The sequence below is a fragment of the Antedon mediterranea genome, chromosome 1 (assembly GCF_964355755.1).
Source record: "Antedon mediterranea chromosome 1, ecAntMedi1.1, whole genome shotgun sequence".
Lineage (NCBI taxonomy): Eukaryota > Metazoa > Echinodermata > Crinoidea > Comatulida > Antedonidae > Antedon > Antedon mediterranea.
Window position 1 is genome coordinate 31907543 of NC_092670.1, and position 22315 is coordinate 31929857.

The 22315-nt window shown below is 34.2% G+C and overlaps 2 protein-coding genes across 2 annotated transcripts; one reads left to right on the forward strand and one right to left on the reverse strand.

Annotated features, from left to right (window-relative positions):
• Window positions 1-199: 199 nt before the first annotated feature.
• Window positions 200-11718, forward strand: LOC140044137 (uncharacterized). The gene is made up of 11 exons (XM_072088618.1): window positions 200-211; window positions 447-580; window positions 2598-2710; window positions 2898-6929; window positions 7396-7493; window positions 7720-8505; window positions 8833-8920; window positions 9206-9283; window positions 9626-9802; window positions 9951-10085; window positions 10251-11718. The coding sequence occupies exons 1-11, from the start codon at window positions 200-202 to the stop codon at window positions 10382-10384; spliced, it is 5787 nt and encodes a 1928-aa protein (XP_071944719.1). The 3' UTR covers window positions 10385-11718.
• An 86-nt stretch (window positions 11719-11804) lies between these two features.
• On the reverse strand, window positions 11805-21737 carry LOC140063668 (uncharacterized). Its single transcript, XM_072110118.1, has 14 exons — window positions 21651-21737; window positions 20714-20834; window positions 19918-20162; window positions 19397-19581; window positions 18710-18843; window positions 18290-18437; window positions 17938-18052; window positions 17567-17716; window positions 17234-17396; window positions 16293-16563; window positions 15714-15901; window positions 14988-15394; window positions 14372-14474; window positions 11805-12231 (listed from the first exon to the last, which is right to left on the reverse strand). Exons 2-14 carry the CDS (start codon window positions 20816-20818, stop codon window positions 12046-12048), a joined length of 2400 nt encoding a protein of 799 aa, XP_071966219.1. The 5' UTR covers window positions 20819-20834; window positions 21651-21737; the 3' UTR covers window positions 11805-12045.
• Between the last annotated feature and the right edge of the window lie 578 nt (window positions 21738-22315).

The following is a 22315-nucleotide window of genomic DNA, read 5'->3' on the forward strand; positions in this document are numbered from 1 at the left end:
TTAACTATAATTATATATGTGGGAAAAAAAATTCCTATTCTTACTGCAGATTCTTATATTCTTATTTATGTGTAAGTGTAAGTACAGCATGCAAAGCATTTGAAAGTAAAATTTGAATCACTAGTTTCAACTAGTTGAAATTCACTTACATATTTTAAGAAAAATATATTCTTTCTTTTAAATGACATTTTTCACTAAAATGTTTTCCAAAGTTTTCAGTAACTACAAATGTAACATGATAACAACATTTATATAGTATCAGATCGGTTCTAAATACACTGTATGTTTCCTAAAAAATAGAAAATTTGAAGTTGGGATTTTGTATAAGAATTCCATCATTTTACTTTGTCAGTCCTATTGATCACATTCAAGTACTGAAACAACATCATTGTTAATGTTATTGTAGTATTTATCTGATATTTTAAAATGTTCACTTTGTTTTATAGAAAACTACTGTGAAAAAGAATCTCAGAAAAAGCAAATCCAAATGTACAGACTCTTTGGAGATTTTCATTGATGCCAATGAGGATGTTGACGACAGTCAGATTCAAGAACCTCGTAAAAGCAATACAAACATCAGGTATTTATTTCCTATATATCCATAGTGGCTACACTACAGTATTCGAGGTAGACATTTATTCAGGAAAGGTGTTTATTTTATTGGGTGTAATATGATAACATGTATAATCTAATAAATACCACCTAGATATGAAAAAATACAGCACAATTAATATCGAGAAGTGATGAAATACATTAATAATTGTATCAAAATCTAGAGGCCAGTGTTATAAATAAAAGTCAATATTCTTGTATTTTTTATCAATAAATGCTGTAGGGGGAATGCACATTTGTGACATTTTTTTCACAGCTATGGTTTTGGGTTTCTTGTTGTTAAATTGTGCCCTCAATTTAAGAAAATAACACTAACATAATAAATTACTAACTAGATTTAATTCATAACTATCACGAATTATAGGTTATATACAGTACATTGATTAAAATATATGTAATTGATTTGTAAAAGATATATTGATTGATTTTCTCAGAATCTTTAATTATTTATAATATATGATAGGATCTTGCTAACGCAAATACAATAGCCGGTATCATAATCCGATCAAAAATCCCCCTGCGTATAATGTCATAAACCACATTTGTTACATAATAATAAAGACATAAGTTACTTTTTATCTAGATTTCATTCTAAATCATCATAAATAATAAATAAAAAAGATGTATTTCATTTCGTTACTCAAGGTGAGGCTCGATCTCAGTACCTTGAATTCCATAGACACGAGCACAGACCACCGGGCTATAAACAACTGACTAAAAGTTGTAGAAATATTCCTCCGTGTATTTACTATTCAGTAGACACTTTGGTGCAGATAGATTATTACATAACGCAATGAATTAAAATTTGTTACTATGATGACATCTTTAAAAATGATGCACTGTACTGTACTACATACTTTTAACTTTAATATATGAACTTCTTAAGAAAGAAAGTTAATGTTAAGTTTTTTTTTTCAGCCTTAGAAAAATGTCATAATTTGTTTGATTGTCGAAAGGTTTAATTTTTTTAAATTTAATATGCAATTAATGATGACTTAATCAACTTTTGTTCTCTTAATTTGATAATAAATCATACATATGATACATTCACTTCAAAAAGTTAAAATAAAAAATAGGTGTTCCCCAGCATTCTGACGATCTATTTAATAAATGAATGAATGAATTTTAAAATTTAGCATATTTTCACCATTTTGTTAACTTATACGTGCATAGCCTGTCACATTTGATGTGCTCGATAACGCAATTTCGAGTTCGAAAGTGAATCAAATGTGATGATATTATTAAAGAAAGGTTGTAAAACAGAAATCGGGCAATAAGATTGCGCATCAACAACGTTTAACGCGCAGTGCGCGTGCAAAAATCTGCGCACTCATGGCAATTAAAATTGCCTGAAACGTACTCTAATTTCATTGAAAATAAATTTTGAAAATTTAAAGCGCGCGTACGCAAGCGTTATATGCGCTACGCACGTAATTGTATTGCCATATGATGAAATATGAGCTGACAATCATTTATGAGTACTAAATTTTGTTTAATTGTGATTCATGCTTGTGAAGATATGATTACAAACGTGATTTCATTAAATCATGCATATACCGCATAATTTTTGATTGCGCACCATGAAAACATAACCACGCTGGCCATAAGGAATATACCCTGAAAAATTTACTTAACAAGATGAAACTGATATCAAGATAATTGACGGACAAAATAGTGCTAAGGAAAGAATAAATATAGAAATAAATAAATAAAGATTTTGACAGAATCAAAGGTTATATGCATGATAATGCATATAACCTAAAAAGGATGACGTCATAATGCATATAACCTAAAAAGGATGACGTCATTAGTCATTTTATGCGTACGTAAAATCCAGGGAACGTAAAATTAGGGTATGTAAAACAAAGGTCTACAGTACTGTATTACAATTTGTACTGTAATACAGTTTGACAATAATGTTGTGATATAATTTGGATCCATAGTTCTGTACCAGCTGTTGTAAATGTTGTCTTATTTACCTCCAGCACAAGCTTTCGAGCACCAACTTCTAAATCAATAAAGAGTATCAAGAACAATGAAAAACAAGACGGCCTTCTTGTTGCCTTGAGAGTGGCATCACTGCGTCCTTCATCTCAAGGTAAACATTCTTTTTTTTAAATTATCATTCAATAATTTCCTGCTTTATAAAATTTTGCATTGGTGCTAATTTGCACTATGTGAAATCGCAAGCATTATGTGTGTTATGCAACATCAGGCCACAAAAATAGTTATGTAATAACTAACCTTAATCAACCTTCCTAACAAATATCCTTTTTATATTTTAGTGAATAATAATCAGGTGGATCCATATGAATTCATTCCAAGTCAACGGACCCCAAGAAAGAAACCTAAAAGGAAAGAGAAAAAGAAAGCGACAAAGCAGAGTATAACTATTACAAAACAACGGAACGAGTCAAGGAAAGCGGGAATGATGATGGTTGTCGATGACATTGATGTTCATACGAATGATGAGAATGAGTTGGAACATTGGAATGATACAGAACTTAATTTAAATATGGCTAATGAAGTTAAAAACCAATTAGATAGCAGAACTTCTAATCAAGTTTGCAAAAAGACTGCAGAAACTGTTTGCACTGAATCCAAAATACAGGAAGGTGATGCTAACATTGTGTATATAAAAGATCCTAAACCGATCACAGATCAGATTACTGATAATGAAGGAGACATACATAAATGCAATGGTAATGATAACCATAGCATTGTAACTGATGTCTTAATAGATGGAAATGACCAATGTGGTAACAAAGAAAAAGACATTTCTGATGTACTTGATGATGATAGTGAAGATTGGCAAAGAACAAAATCTGTAGCTGTTAATGAAAATAAAAGTGTGTTTAGAAAAGTTTATACCATCAAACGCAGAAAATCTAATTCTCCCGAAAATAAGAAAAGTGAAAGTAGTGCTATGTCCAATTCTGAGGATGAAGATGACGTAGCTGTTGGCAAAAATGATATTGTAACACGACGAAAGAAAATGCAAGAATCTCTTAAGAAGTTTGGCAAATCTGAGGAAAGCATTTTGAAACATACTCGTAGAAGTGTCAAGAAGCTTGACAAAACAGATTGGGAAATTGCTCTGGAGCTCGCTCAAGAGTTTGGTACATTACCGAAAGAGTTGACAAGTAAGAGACATAGTTTAAGGAAATTGAAACCTGAGGTTAATATCCAAGGAGTTGCAAAATGCTCATCAACTGAAAAGTCAAAACCTAGAAAATCAAGAGGGAGAAAGACACTTCTTTCCGAGGATAGTTTGGCTAGTGATGAACAGCAAATTCAAGAATATTCGGATAGTTATGCTGAAAGGAAAACATTTCCACCAACCAGTAATCATGTAAGTAAACGTGATAGTGAATTAAAGGCAAGTTTAATTACAGAAGCTGGGAAGACAATAACTAGAGGAACAAACTGTGAAGCAACTGAAGCTAGTCCTCAAGTTCAAACACAACCGAAGGTTGTGCCAGAAACACCAGTTATTGCAAACGAAAAATCTTCAAAACTTGCTAGAGATACACATCCTGAAGTTGAAAATCCAAACATTCATACAACCACAGAAGTGAAAAGAAGATCTAAAAGGCAGTCACTTGTCAATAGTCCTCGACAAAACAATTGTATCAATTCAGATCGTAAGAATAACAAGTCAGGACGAAGAAGCAGTAGAAGTAAAAGAAGTAATTCTGACCTAAATTACAGTCAAAGTATGGAGAATTTAAGTGATCAATCAAGCAATCTAGGAAATGATAAATGTTCAACTAATGCAAATTGTCCTGTTGCTGAGGATAAAATTCAACATTGCAGTTTAAGTGAGAAGCGTTCACAAATGAAGGTAGTGGATACATTAGAAAGTGGAACTTCTGATAATGAATTGTCAACATCGTGTATACAGGATTTGAACAATGAAAGCAGCAAGCATATATTAGCAGTGAAAGAGGCAAACTTAGAAACTATGCAAGAGGATAAGAAGATTGTTGATAGATGTCAAGATGAAACTGGTGCTCAGGGTGACACCACAGATTCAATTGAATTAAGTGTGAGCGATATTGAATATGAAGAACCATCCATAAAAGCGGCAAAAGATTTTGAAAATGTTGATGAAAGTTGTGTTGAAAACATTCCTCAGAAAGAAACATCTTATGAAGTATGTCATCAAACTACAAACCATATAGCTGCAATCGTCAGTGATGCAGAGTGTCTTAAAATAGATCAAGATTCTTCAAACTTGCCCGAAGCTGTTTTGGTGAGTCAAAGTTTGGAAGATTCAAAAAAGAAAGTTAAACGATCATTAAGGTCTGTAAAAAGACAATGTGGAAATCTTTCAGCGAATAAAGAGAATGCAAAGAAGGAACAAACTAAAAAATTGGAACAAACTACGATTAAGAATGGAAGTGATACTAATGAGCAATTGCAAGATGGTGTTCGACAGGAAGTACTTGACATAAATAAGATCCCATTAGAAATCTCTGAAGATGGTGTAAAAACGATTCCAAATAGTAGAAAAAACAATTGCAAAAAATCTCCAGCATCTAACAATATTTTAACACGCCAGAAATTACCTGCTGAAAAAAACACACAAGATAGAGTGCTGCCATGTCCAGATTATTCGCAAAACAAAACTCCTATTTCCATGAACCCTGAACCTCAAAAGAAAACAAGAAGATCAAAAAGAAAAACTTTTGCACTTGGAAATACGCCTGAAAAGATAGAAGATGCATCAACTAGTATGAATACATCAATTAACTTGAAAGATCCAATTTCTGATAATTTGAGACATTCAGACATAGGTTTTGATTCAGAGAAAAGTATGTATAAATCAGCATCAGAATTATTTGACAGTAGATCACCATTGGAAGTAGAACATTTAGATCTGAATGAGGCTTCAAAAGAATGTAGTAATCTTGCTTCTAAGAAGACAACTGAAACTATTCAGTCTCAAGACTGTATTATACCATCAAGTATAGACTTGAAGACAAATTCTGATGTCTTTTCTGGTTCAGATGAATTGTCTTCAATCAGTACTAAACGAAAAAGTAGAAAAAGTCGTGGGAGCCAATCTAGTCGTAGAAGCCAAAGATTATCTGGACATTCATCATCCTTTTCTTTAAATGAACAAAGCAAAACAATTTTAAACGAAAGAGATTTTAAACAGGTTGTAAAAGATGCGGTTTGCAACGAAGTCATGATGTCAAACAGTGATCAGTTGAGTCCCGTTAAAATGACACAAATATCAACTGAAAGTTTCCTAGGTAGCAACATTTCATCTAAAATAGATTCTTCCAACAACAAAATGTCTGGTACAAGAAATAAAAAAAGCAGAAAAGAAACAGTGGAAACTACACAACCAGGAACTGATGAGGTAATTCCTGGAAGCAAGGGTGAATCTCAAACAAGTAGTAACATAACACCTCCCATTATTGATTACCGTCCAGTAATGAAGAAAAAAAGATTGGCATTGAAGTCAAGAACAGTTGCTGAAAAGACCCATAATGATAACTGTGGGATAAAGACAATAGATATTGATCACAACAAGAAAGCACAAGAAGAAATTAAAGAGACATCCACTCAACTTAAGGAAGCAAAAGAAAGAAATCCTCCCAACAATTCTACCCCAAAACATTTTGAGAATTCTGATACCAAAACGATGCATAGTGATACTAAGAATAATGATAACGACAATTCAGAATTTCAAATGGACAAGGAAGTTAATGATGATCTAGGTTCATTTAAGGAGACAGCACGATTCCAAGAAGTAGAAAAAATAGTATCAGATTGTAGTAGTGATGGAGAGGATGATGATAGTGTTATTCCACCAACACCTAATCAGAACCATTCTGTAGCAAATACAACTAAAGTAACTAAATTCTCCAAAAATATTTTTCCTGTAAAAAAAATTGCTGTTGAAACTGTAGAAGGAAACAATAAGAATTTAAGGATTGAAAGCAGTTTAAAAGAAGACTATTCGTTGACTGGAGGAAATTGTACATCACAAGAGAGTGAATCCAACAGTTTAAGTGTCTTTCAGGTCATTGATCAACAAAAAGTTCAGCTAATCTCTCCTTTAGAAAAAGAGAAAGTTTCAGCAAAAAAAAATGTCCAAAGGAAGTCACAAGTTACTAGAGTTAAGGACAGTCAAGAGTTTTCAGAGAAAAGAAATCATGATATGTTAGTGGAAGAAATTGATAAGAACATGAAGGTTGATGAATATCAAGAAGACATATTAACACCAGAGTTACTGGAATCAGATGTCCCAACACAATCCAGTCATTTATCAGAAACTCTGGTTGAAGGATACCTGTACAGTGGTATGTTAAATGATTCATTTATTCATAAACTTGTATTGTAAAATGCAATTTATGTGTAGGCTATCATTTCCATTTATTGTCCAACAAAATCATTCTAATAGACTTAATATTTGATGATTTAATAATCTCAGTGTTGAGCAAAACAGGTCTATTTTATGATTTATAAATCATTTTTCTATACCAAAGGATAATTTATCCATTTATTCATTCATTTCCAAAAAAACTTTGTTAGTCTAACCCCAACCCAGCTTTTCAAATGTTACTGTCCGTGGAAAACAGAAAATGTGTATTGCTTTATAATAATGTATGTTTTGTAATGATTTGTCATGGTCCATGAAGTGGACCAAACAAATGTAATGTGGACTTATGAAACCTTACCAATAATAAGTGAAATATTGTTTTGATGGCTTAGCAAATATGGAGTTTTACTGTAGCAGTATATTTAATCATCTATGATTTAATGCAGATAATGAAAACTGCAGTGAGGATGAATGTTTTCCACTTCAAAATGCCAACAGTGTCTCATCCCTTCTGTCAAGTCAAGCTGAAATACTAAATACGCAGGTAAAGCATTTTAATATCAAGCAAATTGTATATTCCTCTAATACTACTTTTTCAATTCCTTTTTATTTTCAAACTGAATGTGACACTGTGCAGTAGCTTTATTAGGAGCCAATTCACAGTACACTACCAAATTTTCCAAATTTTTAAAATCATTGTGCATAAATAAATGAATACTGTACAAGGATGTATTAATGGTTGTTTTGATTCTCCTTCTCTTGTTTTGTAGCAACGTGAGACAGCAAAAGAGGAGATGGAGAGGATTGCCAAGCAGATTAAAGAAATGGAAACCGAAATGGCAGAAAAGAAGTTGGCAGAAGACACTGGCATTGAGGATGTCACAGAAATCACATTGATTGATGAAGATTTTAATCCAGAGGGTCTCAGTGATTCAGATTGTGAAATTGTTGAAACTGGTGTGTCTGCCGGTGGTGTTAAGCAAGTAGAATATAAAAAGGTATCACAGAAGAAGCAAAAACTTGCCAAAGGAAGATCTCGAATTTTAAGACCTACTGTTGATTCAGACACTGATGATGAGGATATTGAAAGATTAGAAATAGAAACAAAGAAAGAAAAAGAAAGTGTTTTTATCAATTTGGATGCTGATATCATAGAAGATGACAACTTGATAAGTGGTTGCAAAGCAACACCACAAAGCTCTAACTCTTGCTTGAAGTCTTTATCGCAGTCACTATTTCACTCTCCAAGATCTCCTTCACCACCACCTCCGATCTCAGCAGAATTACTTCTGGAGAAGTCACCATTAGAGCTACAAGAGAAGTTAAGCAGTAGTCATTCAATTGTCCAGGAGTACAAAGGTAGTCAGCGGAAAAGAAAAGTTATTGGAGATGCCTTTAGTCAACCACAAACAACCCCAAAGCGTCCAAGAGCAATGGAGACAGACAATCCAGTAACAGCTCCTTCAGACAATGCTGGATCAATAATAGAACATACTCCTGTTAAAATGAAAAAGAACTACTCTTTTGTTGCCACCGGTCTCACAAGAGCTGAATTGGTGAGATTTTATAACATTTTTTAATCTTGCTATTCAGAGTGCATTTCAAAGCATAGATGGGTTTGGTACAGTATATGAACTAAATCATATTTTGCTAAGCAAAATTCTCCTTGATAGGAAGATGACATTTGTTCCGTAGAAGTTTAGTTTCTTGTAAGATACTGACATTGGGATACAGTAATATCCAGATAAACAATTCATTGTTGGTTCAAAATGTATTCTAGTGGCAGAAATCTGTATTTCACTTTTCTCACAAGCTTCGTATAAACAAAGTAGTCTGAAGAAAGATAATTCATAGAAAATCTTGCTTTATTATTGATCTTATAGAAACAAGTTGAGCAACTTGCCAACAAATGTGGATTCCCATTTGCAAGCAAATTCAACAACAACACAACACATGTTATTGTTAAAACAGGTAAGGGATATCATATTTTTTTCAAATTGATATTTCATTATTTTACCAGGGAAGAGTGAAATTTCCACTCTTTCCTGATTTTACAAATGCATTATAAGCTGATTTTGACTAGATGAAAAGATAACTGTCAAAAATCTAGCATCAAACGAGCCTGTTAACAACTAGGTAACTAATTATAAATCATAATTTCAAAAGCATACTGCACAGATCATCTACAGTCAGTTCATTCAAAACAAATTGAATGTACATTAACTCATGGTGTCTTCAACAATTTTTTTTTTCTAGATTTAAATCTTGTATGTGAAAGGACTTTGAAATATTTTCTAGGAATTGCTGGGAAAAAATGGATTGTCAGTTATAAATGTAAGAATGTTTATCTTTGTTTTATTATATTTATACGGGAAACTGGGTTTATTTGCTAATATTTTTAATTTCTCCTTTTATGCATTATTTATTTCTATACATGAGATCTTTTTTTTCAAATGCGGCGTACACAATAAGAAAAGTTGCAAAAATATAAAATTTGCATAATTACGTGCACAAATATAAGTATCTCATTTCACTCTAACCGGAGGTCCTGTGCAAGCCAAGCATTATACGCTTGAATTACAATACGCTGCTTTACATATACGATTGTACGCAAGGTTATACTTCACTATAACAAGCGGCCAATCATCACAGAAGACGCTTTTTTTTACTCATTAGGGATACTTGACAGTTTAGATATGGGATTTCTGCTGCCAGAAGATGAGTATGAGGTGATTGGTGATGTTGCATCTGGTACCAATCACATGGGACCAAAGCGTTCAAGGATGCAGAAAACATCTTTACTCGAAGGATATGACATTTGTTGCATTGGAGAATTCACTATGTTGACAAAGGGTAAGGGATTGACTTTTTCTTTCATTAGTACCTTCTTAAAAATGGATGTGTAAGAGGGAATTGACCGGCGTTACTAAAGTTTCGCATCCTACCATGTTCTCATTCAATCCCGATTGAGGTTAACTATGAGATTGTTTCTGTCCTTTAGAACAACTTGCGCAGTTACTGGAATTGACTGGCGTTACTAAAGTTTCACATCCTACAATGTTCTCATTCAATCCCGATTGCAAAGCACTTATTATCGCTCAATCAGATGTTGATCAAGAACCAATCAACTTCAAAAGTAAGTATTAATAATACAACTTATTATGATATCAATTTTTTTCAAACTAAGCATGAACATTGAAGATATGCACAATCTTTACATGCCTTGTCATAGTTGCTTGAGCTTTTATTTATATGCTAAATTTGTCTTGATATTTATTGATTGTCTTTGTTTTATCTTCAGGTCTCTTTAGAAAATTCAGGGTACCGGTAATTTCAAGAGAATGGATTTTGGATAGTATAGCGCCCTCAGCCATTCAGCCTTTAGACGATTACTTGTTGTGCGATGTACCTCAAAATATTCTAGAAAAGTACTAGAATATATACTGGTTATATATATATGGCTATCGGCACGGTCAAGTAATTATTAGTTATTTAATTACTATTAGCATTGCCTAATTCTCTGTCCCGATAGACAATAGAGTAAATTCCCTTTGTCGAACTTTCCGATGAATACATACATTATATTTTAAATAGCAATAGAATAAAAGATATAATAATTCTTGATAGTTGGTTATGGTCCTATTATTATACTATCAATCATTTTTAGATTTTATTCTGTATGTAGAAATACTAACACATTTTAGAAGACCCATGTTGTATATATTAAAAACAATTTAGAATTGTATGCAATGTAAATATCTTTTTTAAATTGAAATTAAGGATACACTTATAGCATTAAACTAAAAATAGATTTGATTTAAAATATTCACTGCATTTATTTTTTAACTTGGAATTCATTCTGAACACCTCAAACTAATATGTTCCCCTTAATGGAATGGATCTGTCAATTTACTAAGAAAAAAACACTTTAAAATGATTTTAACATACCTATATACATGGGAATCAAATATATATTAGCAATAATATAAAACGGTTTGAGAACGTATTGGCGATGCTTAGTAAAGCGGAACAAAATAAGAGTTTTGGAATATGTTTTTTTTTCGACCTGGTATTTCACAACTTTTACTAAAATGTCATTATATTTATAAAATATAATTTTTCCACCTTATTTCTTTTCATACAAGTCAACTTTTGTGACAATAATTCATAATACAATTTACTTTTTTAACAAGTCAAAGAGGTCTGGATTGAAATGACAATATTTCATTTATATAATTTCTTGTTTTATGCTAGTAATTATATTATATTCCTATGCAATATATAATTACGATTATATATAAAAGGTGTATCAAACTTTGAGCAATAAACGAGGTGGTTTCTTAAAGTTAATCTGTTGTGTTGGTCATAATATTTTGAATATTATTATTATTATTAATATACAGTAAGGGGTTGTTTGTACATTGTTAGAAGTAAATTAGATTAATATAGTCAATTGTCATCACTTTTTCACTACCCATCCCAGTCCCCCAAAACAGATCGTCATATTTTATATTAATAATTATACTTAAAGCACCCTTTTCTCGTCTGTTTTTAACATCTCGATACGGCATTGGTCTTCAGTTAGTATCCGTATTTCGCTTCAAATTAAAATAAAATATTTTAATTACTTTGGTGACTTTTTTCATGAAATTTTGAATTGATCAGTCCACGCAGAGAATATTTTATAATACAGTACTGTTGGTATTTGTCGCAGCCAGTCATAAGATCAATATCTTAAGACGAGGCTCAGTGTCCTGTTAGATTGCCTAGATTCAATCCATGCCTTTCATATACACACCGTATAAAGTGCAGCGTTATATATTATAACAACAAAAGAAATAAAGAAGACAACAAATTGCACATCAAATCAGTTTATTAGATGAATCAATTGCTGATGTTAGATTTTTAGTCAGTCAACATTAAAAATTGCACATATTTTTAATTGCAAATATTCTATTTTATTACGATTTAAAGTTGAACTTAAGTGATTAATTTCAGTTGTGCCCACGCATCCATGATTTGACAAGAGAAGGTAATGGATATAAATAATTTACTATAGTTTTAAGGTTTGTGTATTCTCGTTTTGGATATTTGATTTAGTGTCTAAATCTTAGTGGAACGAATGCCTCGAATGCGACATCATCAACATCAGCTGCGATCTTCTCAGAGCTTCGTCGTCCTCGATTGGTGCTGCTGCAAAGGTTTCTATTATCTTTTAGATCTTTACAAGCTGAGCTGGACTTGCCTGGCTTACATGCGAACATCTTGCATTTTACCATTACCTTAACAAATATACATTATACTACTATATTAGACTTAGAAAGTACAGTATAACTAAACAACGTTCAAGAGAATTATTTAAACAAATATATAATTTTAGAAGGTACTCAAAATGCTTTAAAGGAGATATTCATTGTTAAACAAAGGTTTTACACTTTTATTCATTTGTACAATAGAACCCTCCTTTGGGAAATCACAACGATGGGAGGCAATATATTGAGGAGACATCCCTATTATGGGGACACGTTATGGGGTCCCAACGGTGAGAGGCAATATATTGAGGAGACATCCCTATTATGGGGACACGTTATGGGGTCCCAACGATGAGAGGCAATATATTGAGGAGACATCCCTATTATGGGGACACGTTATGGGGTCCCAACGGTGAGAGGCAATATATTGAGGAGACATCCCTATTATGGGGACACGTTATGGGGTCCCAACGATGAGAGGCAATATATTGAGGAGACATCCCTATTATGGGGACACGTTATGGGGTCCCAACGATGAGAGGCAATATATTGAGGAGACATCCCTATTATGGGGACACGTTATGGGGTCCCAACGATGAGAGGCAATATATTGAGGAGACATCCCTATTATGGGGACACGTTATGGGGTCCCAACGATGAGAGGCAATATATTGAGGAGACATCCCTATTATGGGGACACGTTATGGGGTCCCAACGATGAGAGGCAATATATTGAGGAGACATCCCTATTATGGGGACACGTTATGGGGTCCCAACGATGAGAGGCAATATATTGAGGAGGAGACATCCCTATTATGGGGACACGTTATGGGGTCCCAACGGTGTTAGGCAATATATTGAGGAGGAGACATCCCTATTATGGGGACACGTTATGGGGTCCCAACGATGAGAGGCAATATATTGAGGAGACATCCCTATTATGGGGACACGTTATGGGGTCCCAACGGTGAGAGGCAATATATTGAGGAGGAGACATCCCTATTATGGGGACACGTTATGGGGTCCCAACGGTGAGAGGCAATATATTGAGGAGGAGAAATCCCTATTATGGGGACACGTTATGGGGTCCCAACGATGAGAGGCAATATATTGAGGAGACATCCCTATTATGGGGACACGTTATGGGGTCCCAACGATGAGAGGCAATATATTGAGGAGACATCCCTATTATGGGGACACGTTATGGGGTCCCAACGGTGAAAGGCAATATATTGAGGAGACATCCCTATTATGGGGACACGTTATGGGGTCCCAACGATGAGAGGCAATATATTGAGGAGACATCCCTATTATGGGGACACGTTATGGGGTCCCAACGGTGAGAGGCAATATATTGAGGAGACATCCCTATTATGGGGACACGTTATGGGGTCCCAACGGTGAGAGGCAATATATTGAGGAGACATCCCTATTATGGGGACACGTTATGGGGTCCCAACGGTGAGAGGCAATATATTGAGGAGACATCCCTATTATGGGGACACGTTATGGGGTCCCAACGGTGTTAGGCAATATATTGAGGAGACATCCCTATTATGGGGACACGTTATGGGGTCCCAACGGTGAGAGACAATATATTGAGGAGACATCCCTATTATGGGGACACGTTATGGGGTCCCAACGGTGAGAGACAATATATTGAGGAGACATCCCTATTATGGGGACACGTTATGGGGTCCCAACGATGAGAGGCAATATATTGAGGAGACATCCCTATTATGGGGACACGTTATGGGGTCCCAACGGTGTTAGGCAATATATTGAGGAGACATCCCTATTATGGGGACACGTTATGGGGTCCCAACGGTGAGAGACAATATATTGAGGAGACATCCCTATTATGGGGACACGTTATGGGGTCCCAACGGTGAGAGACAATATATTGAGGAGACATCCCTATTATGGGGACACGTTATGGGGTCCCAACGGTGTCCTCTTAATACTGGGGTTCTTCAGTAGGCTATAAGAGAACCAGTTACCTTTTTAAACTCCGAATCGAGTATTGTAATTGTGAAGTATCTATTTTTGTTTCTCTATTACTGTTTTATATGATATTATTTTCGGCCTCCATTTAAACCAGCGTGTTCTTTTACATTACACCACATTCGTCTATTGTCTAATGTGATTGTTGTATTTGAACAATACTTACTTGATCATTTGAGGCGTAGTGAAGGAAGGAGAAAGCAGAGACAGCAAATCTCTTCTCAGATGCTGATAAATCTGTATATTGAACAGTGTTGTCTACTGGGCATCTATTAGACATAAATATTTTATTTTATTTTATTCAATTTTCAGGCACAACAATACATGACAATACAGCGGTGCAGCACCCTGAGGATTGCCATGAGTGCAAAGCACTATCGAGATGGCTCTCCATATACTGCACTAGAACATATAAGACAAACATATACACAAGATGCTCTACATAAACAAAGACTTAATATTAAGTCTTTGGGAGTGGAGTTGTAAATTGTCATGAGAAAAAAACCCTGGCAGGACTTGAACCCAGGACCCTTAGATTGGTAGCCAAGCATCATAACCACCAAGCCACAGCTCCATTAATATAAGTGTATTTTTGTGATTTAGTAAAATACAATGTAGGATTGACCAATCTGAGCTTATAAATTATAAAAACATAAAAGGTTTTAACAAACGTATTTTTACTTAATTCAGGGAATTTAATGTTTTCTTTAGGTTACAAACCCCGCAAGAAATCAGTTGACAAATTGGGTTTTATATTGTATCGAAAGTTGTTGTTTACGTACCCATTTTTAATGAATTCATAATCAGCATCGTACTTGGTACAAGTTCTATCAAGAGGGGTTGCTTTACAGGATTCAATTTCCACATCCATTCCCTTTTTGACTGGTTTTGCAGAAAATGTTAGGGTGTCGTTGAGGAAAACCGATGGTGAAAGTCCAGCAGGGACTTGTTTCATGTTCTCATCGAACAAAGTCAAGTAGGTTCTGAAAGATCCCTTACCGGCGTGTTTGGTTGTCGTAACAGTTGTATCTGGGTCGTAAAAGACGTCAGCAGTGTCCATGCCTTTGATGTCACAGAACACCTTCATTTCAAACTGACGCTTATGTCGGGAAATTGGTAATCCTGGACCTGCTGGTTCTGGATCGTCACGGAGGGTGTTGAGGAATCTGGTCAATCCTTTCTTAGGATTCTTCAAATAAAAATAGGATATTTTTCAATAACTAATCATTAATTGTGTTAGTAATCAAATATTTCTGATAAGAGAGCTGATGCTTTTGAAACTTTATGGAAACAGATCTAATAGATGATGATCAGAGTCTTGTGTAAAATTGTTCCCTTGATGCCAATGATGGTGTGTATGTATGTCAATGTGCTTTGTACCACCATAAACAGTTTTAATTATATGAACACTAGTGATAAATACTAATATTACAAATTACATACTAATAATTTACTAATATGGCTACTGTTATTGTTTAAGGTTAATTTGAGATTACCAATACACTTACGAGGATTCTGGTCTCACATTCATCGTATCCGAATCGGACCATCATAAATGTGTCGTTAAGAGGCTTAGCAACACAAGTTGGATCGTGAAGATGAAGTTTTTTTGGTGAAATATCATTTACGTAGGTCCTTGGAATGTAGAATGTAATTTCATTATCACCGCAGTCAACAGCTGGTTCAAGTGGTTTTGCTGTAAGAAATAAGGTGTTTTTGTTTTTAAACTCATTAAAAGGAAATGGGTAGCTCAAAAGTGGTCAATTGGTTAAGGCTGGACCACCGAAAACCATAACCATACAATTGGCGCAGAGCTCTGCTTGACCATTGTTGTGGCGGTAGAAAAAGTCTACTCGGAGAACTTGCAACTGGAGGTCCAAACTTAACTGGCTCATGTGCACTTTAAAGAGCCCAGGGCATCCTGTGGAAGAATGGGTCACACCAGTTTATCTCAGCCCATGTCATTTTTTGCTTTGTGTTACACTGTTGCTACCATGGTCCGAATTTTCTCAATTGGGGATAAATGATAGAAGAAAGTGAACAACATAAATGTATTGGTTATAACGCAACATTGATACAACACTTACGTGTCTGGAAAACAAATGCTCCTGCGTCACTTGGGTTGGTTGCACTTCGACCACAGGCGTCATTGTAGGAAACTTCACCAAAGCCGTCGTCAACACTAACACTGAAGATAGTGTTTGGTGCTAGATGCTGTGGAGGTCTGTATTTTATCTTTTTAGACTTTTCGCCATCAAATATAACTTGGTTCTCTTTTGAAGCATCGTATTTGGCAATGATCTCTCCAGTCATGATGTTGCTGATATAGATAAACTTCTTCTTTTTTGGTCGTGTGATCTGAAGTAAAAATCAAATTGTTTAATAATAAACACCCCTGAGTTTATCTCTGCCATTTGAAACAGTGGTACTATTGCACCTTTAGAGCAAGCAATGCCGCCTTTTAAAAGTGTGCGCCGCCATCTATAACTGCCCTTGTAATGGCCTACTAGCCTTCTTCCAGACATATTCCAGATGAAAGCAACGGTTTAATTGAATGAAAGTTTACTTTAGGAGAACAGTGGGCGTGTTATAAAACATAAATAATCTTTACAATATTACTAATGTTAAAGGTAAAGGCGATAAATAGATAAACATACATTTTCTTACATAAAACAAAAGCAATTAGGACAGTTTTCATAATAGAACATAATAGGATAACCATTTATGCTGTAAAGTCAAATTAAATGACGTCGTGATCATTATTTTATCGTCACGATATTATTGCTCTTACTAATAATAATTGGATGATTGGATGTGTGAACATATTATTTTCATCAAAGGCAGCCTATAATGGTTATCCTGTTCTATGATGAAAACTAACTGTTATAATATTTCTTTGTTTTATGTAGGAATTTATCGTTATTGTCCTAGTGTAGATAGCTCTAAGGCGGCCGCAATCTCAAAATATGTAATCGTTTGAGCCTAAGTCGATAAACTATTATACAATAGATGACGATTGATCTCTTACCCCTTGGTCGAAGGCAACCCACCAGTATTCAGCTTCTAAGTCAAGTGGTTGGCCCATAAGTGGGTAGGATTTTTGTGGTTCAACTTGTGGTAGTGTTTTAGGTGGTTCTGTTACTTCTTCAGTTGTAACAGAAATCTTTCCTACTTTAGGATCGTTCTGAACACTAAAAATAATTAATACAGATAAACAAAAATCAATCGTTTCCAAGTTAAAAGATTGAATAGCCTAGCTTAGGCCTACTGAAGGACCTCCGACGACTGATGACACAGTATGTGGAGGTACTAAGTCATCACAAATCTAAAGCACTTTTAATTTAATTATACATCTATTTACCCGTTGTCATCGATGGCAGTGAAACTAAAAGCATTCATTCCGGCCTTCATACTTCTGAAGGTGATCACTGCTTCAACCACTTTAGCTGGTGGTGGTTTAGTGTATTCGAATGTGAAACCATCTGGCCAACTTCCTTGTACCTCTTGGACACTGTGGTATAAACATAATTTTAATAGTTTTAATCACAATTATTAGATCTTTTACACTGAGAACATACTGTTAATTCGTTGAAAATAGTGGCCAATCGGTACACAACAGTAACATTTTTTATATCGATTATAAATATATAGCACATAGATAGTATTGTGAAATGAAAATGATGACACGCCCGACGACAGTGTACAAGTATAAGAAGAATGCAATGAACTTACACGCTACCATCAGAGTCTTCTGGCAAGTAAGCTCTAAGAGTTGTGGTAAACACTTCACCGACTCGAATCGATGTACACTCAGCAATGTCAATTGTTGGTCCAATACAAGAACCGGCTAAGATACGAATATTATGAAACTTAAATAAAAGTATAACCTACTATAGAATTTACAAGTTAGTTTCTACTTCTACCTAAGTTCGACACAATAATATCCCAGAGAAAGGTTATTTACATTGTTTCGGTGCGCATGCCCAGAATTTACATGGTGCAGAATCATGGAATTGGTCAATACTACGAAGCCTTTAAAGATATTGAAATTGATTCTTAAATAAATAAAATAACCTCAGCTTACGTTCTGTTACGTCAAGGAGGAACTGATATGGAACTGTACTTTTAGCCTCAAAGCTCTTTTTGTTCTTAAAATCTTCTACCATGACAGAGGCACCATACCATCCAAGACCACTGTTATCATCGGTGTCAAATTGAATAAGGCATTTATCCTGTTAGATAAATAATATTGGTAAAATGTATGTATATCGGCAGTTAAGATCACTTAGTTACAAATATTATTATACTTTGTATGATAGAGGTAATGTGTCTCAGAATCTGGATATCGTAAACAGCTACGGTAACACAACGTCTTGACAGTTACTATGCTAAACGGGATTGGTTGGTTTGGGACCAGTCCGAACTGATTTCGGTTATCATTGTTGGTGAAATGACCGATTCACCAAGTCGTGTGTGTTGTATGCTTTTCAAGAATAATTCTTACCTCGTATAAATATGTAATAGGAGTTGGTTGTCCACAGACCGGTTTCTTATCATCATAGCCTCTTGCTGGTGGGCACTCGTTCTTTGCTGGATCTGCCCATCGGCATCTAATGAAGTCGTTATCGGGATCAGTTGCTAAAATAACAAACATAACATTCGAATTATTTTACTTTCAAATAAAGCGATAAATACCACCCGTACCATTATAAATGTATTATTGAATTAACATTTTTGTAATAATTGCATAGTAATACTAATACTAGGTTAAGAATATGGTCATGTAACTTTCAAAGTTAAACAGAGGTACGTAAGGTAGTGTAACTTTCTAAGTTAAAGAACCGATGTACGTAAGGTAATGTTATTTTTCAAGTTAATAACAGGTGTACGTCAAATAGTGTCACTTTCTAAGTTACGGAACCAGTGTGCGTAAGATAATGTCACTTTCTAAGTTAAGGAACCAGTGTACGTAAAATATTGTCACTTTCCAAGTTAAGGAAACGGTGTACGTAACGTATGTCACTTTTCAAGAGATCAGTGTAAGTGTAAGTGTATTGGCATGAGAATGTGATGTATCTCATAAGGATCATACCATGCTAATTATGATACTGGTTACGGTGTGTATGTTCATTGTCATTTAAAATGAACAGATATACAATTATTGTTTTTCTGAAAATTTAAAACAACGTACGCATCAAGTCAATCAAACGACTGCAGCCCTGCCGTACTCTGTATACTGGTAAACCAGTTGTTACTCTTGGTGAGTTGTTATTGATAGAAGTATCGACGTCTGTAAGGAGAGACCAGCATTTACCACCTTCGTAGTTCTGGAGGTAGATCCAGCTACTGTCTGTGCAGCGTCCACCTGTGTGGTAGCTTGAGAAAGATAAATTGTATTATTATTAATTAATTTGTATGTATATAACAAACTGATAGAATTATAAAAACATGCCTTTTTTATAATTTCATCGCCGGTACACCAATTATTTGTTACTTTTTTTTTTATTTCATTATGTCTGATTTGTGTGTCGCATATCTTTACTTTATCCTCTAATTAGTAATTTGTCTATAATGGCATTGCTGCTCCGAAATCATCCATGAATACATCCCTGATGAACTTTCCACAACACGTCGCCTTCTTTGTTAACAATGACCAGTGGAGGTGGTCAATAAGTATAACTATGGTTTTTATAAAAATGAAAGCACTCTTACTTCATTCTGAAGATGTCTTTCTCTGAATGGTAATCAATGTGCCCTTGCAGGATACTCCATCCCATTTCTCTTGAGATAGATACACATTCCATGTGTAGTGGAGAAAGGATGGTTTGGTTGGTCATACAGTCTTGACAATCCAGGACCAAGGCTGTCTCGGCCTGGAGGATATCACCTGCTTGTTGACAGTAGTACTCGGGGTAGGAAGATGTTAGTTGGAAAGCCAAACGCCAGTATACACGGATCTAAGTATTGTAATCAAACATCGTTTAGATATGAGGACAGCTAAAGTTACAATTGTCTAACGATATCTACAACAAACAGTGTTGTCAGTACGATAACAATATTGTGATCAATATTGAAAACAGACAACGATGTAGCAACGCAAGAACAACGTTTAAATGGTTTTAAAGTTCTGTTTTTTTTTTTAAATTAACTCCATTTAGTTTTCGACAGAATTAACGTTGTTAAATACGCCCCTTTTTCAAGAAGTTATGATACAAGGCTTTTTCGTAATGTTATAAGGAAAAATAACGATGTTTCAATAAATAACCGGTACAGTATTTCATATCAAATGCTGTTGCATAGGTTACATTTTATAAACAATTTTAAACTCGAGCTGAGCTATCCATCCGTCTTGCTATTCTCATAGAGAGTATAAGTCCGAGTATTTGTAGTTGTGGAAATTTCTATATTAGTGTATATATTTTTTAATTTTACAACTTAGTTTTAAAATTATGAATGTAAATCTAGGTTTGAGTATTAGTATGAGTAGAAATAAATGATAGGCGGTTACCTTTGATCTGCCAAGTCGCTCCCAATAGAAGGTACCACCACGGTAATGAGTGGCTACTGCCAGTTGCACAAAAGCAAACAACCCTAATAATACGACTGCACGCATGATTTCTTCAGGGTCTCTAAAAACAAACCAGATACCGTCAATGATGACAAAAAAAAAAACCGTCAATATTTTTTTCTTATTTGGCTTTTTTATCATGATTTTGATGTATACAGTTTGTATCCATAAAGCTCTATACGCTATCAAACTTTATGTGACAACAAATGTGATGTAATGTGCCCATAATGGACATCATGATGTCATATCACTACCATTTTTAGGCATATCACTACCATATCTGGGCACATCACATTTTGTTGTCAATATAGTTTGATAGTGTAGACAGACCTTTAGAAAAAAATAATGTAACGTAATTTAATATAGTGTTTCAACAATATAAAATAATCACCAAATCATTGAGTCTTTTAATCTATTTTTTATAAATATAAACACAACATGATATCGTTTTCAAATAATATCACTAATAACTTAATATTTCATCAACATATCCTATCATGTGTATTCATACCATGTAACTTTTTCATTTTTGTTTAGACAACTACCTAATAAGTAACATAACAAAGTGTTACGCTCCATATATTAGAACATTTCTTCTAAATATTATTTAATGTTATGCATTCATACAGTTTACGTTTATTTATACTGATAAGCTTATAAAGGTGATTATACCGTAAAGTAAGAGTCATAAAAATGGTATTCTTTTCGAGTTTACGTTGATGGTATTATTATTGTTACTATTAAAATACAATGTATGAAATATATAACTTTATAATACATATATTATTATTCAATGACGAACATATTTGTTAATTATTAATAGGCCTATTTAATTAAACATGTAATTGAAATAATTATGAAAATGATAAGAACTTACCACAATTATCTACAAATCACTATGCTCGGCAGGAAAGTTTGGCCGAATACAAGGTGACTGCGATTACATCCTTTTATAATTCTGTCGCAATTTTAGCCCCGCCTATTTTACCTTTTAAAATCTCTACTCAAAGCTTCCGTTTACACATGGATCCTGTTTAATTGACCACGTACATCCGAAAGTTAGACAACGTCTCTAAGGGGATTTGTATCTATATCTGCCGCAAAATGTCTGACTTTTAGGCAAATTATGGTTCGAGGTTAGCGATTTTAGATAAACCATCAGAGATTTGTGACAACTTGCAATGTATGCATTTTTAAATGTCAATTTAATATCTGGTCATTATTATTTTATTCATTATGACTGATTTTTTTTACAGACAACAGTTGCGTTGTCTGGTAAACAGAAATCTGTAAATCCTGCTAAGTGACTATTAAAACGTATACATTTTTTGTTTAATAGGTTTTTATCCACTTTTTAATGAATTTAAGTACAGTATTTACCATGTGTTGTGTATATAAATCATTTGTTTGTTCATGTTTATGTTTTTTCCTTTGTATATTTTTAATCATTTTCATTTTACTTCGGCTTCAGTTTTTTGCATCCGTCTGTTCATATCCCACTTTTTTTTATATTTGTCCACAATATCTTCTTTTGTTTATCAA

Excerpts from the sequence above, each read along its gene's own strand:
- LOC140044137 (XM_072088618.1), top strand. Across the intron at positions 6,930-7,395 it reads TGAAGGATACCTGTACAGTG|ATAATGAAAACTGCAGTGAG; the intron begins GTATGTTAAATG and ends GATTTAATGCAG. Across the intron at positions 10,086-10,250 it reads AGAACCAATCAACTTCAAAA|GTCTCTTTAGAAAATTCAGG; the intron begins GTAAGTATTAAT and ends TTTTATCTTCAG.
- LOC140063668 (XM_072110118.1), bottom strand. The coding sequence starts at position 20,818 with ATGCGTGCAGTCGTATTATTAGGGTTGTTTGCTTTTGTGCAACTGGCA. Across the intron at positions 16,564-17,233 it reads GGGTTGCCTTCGACCAAGGG|ATCACACGACCAAAAAAGAA; the intron begins GTAAGAGATCAA and ends TTTTTACTTCAG. Across the intron at positions 15,395-15,713 it reads AATGTGAGACCAGAATCCTC|AATCCTAAGAAAGGATTGAC; the intron begins GTAAGTGTATTG and ends TTTTATTTGAAG.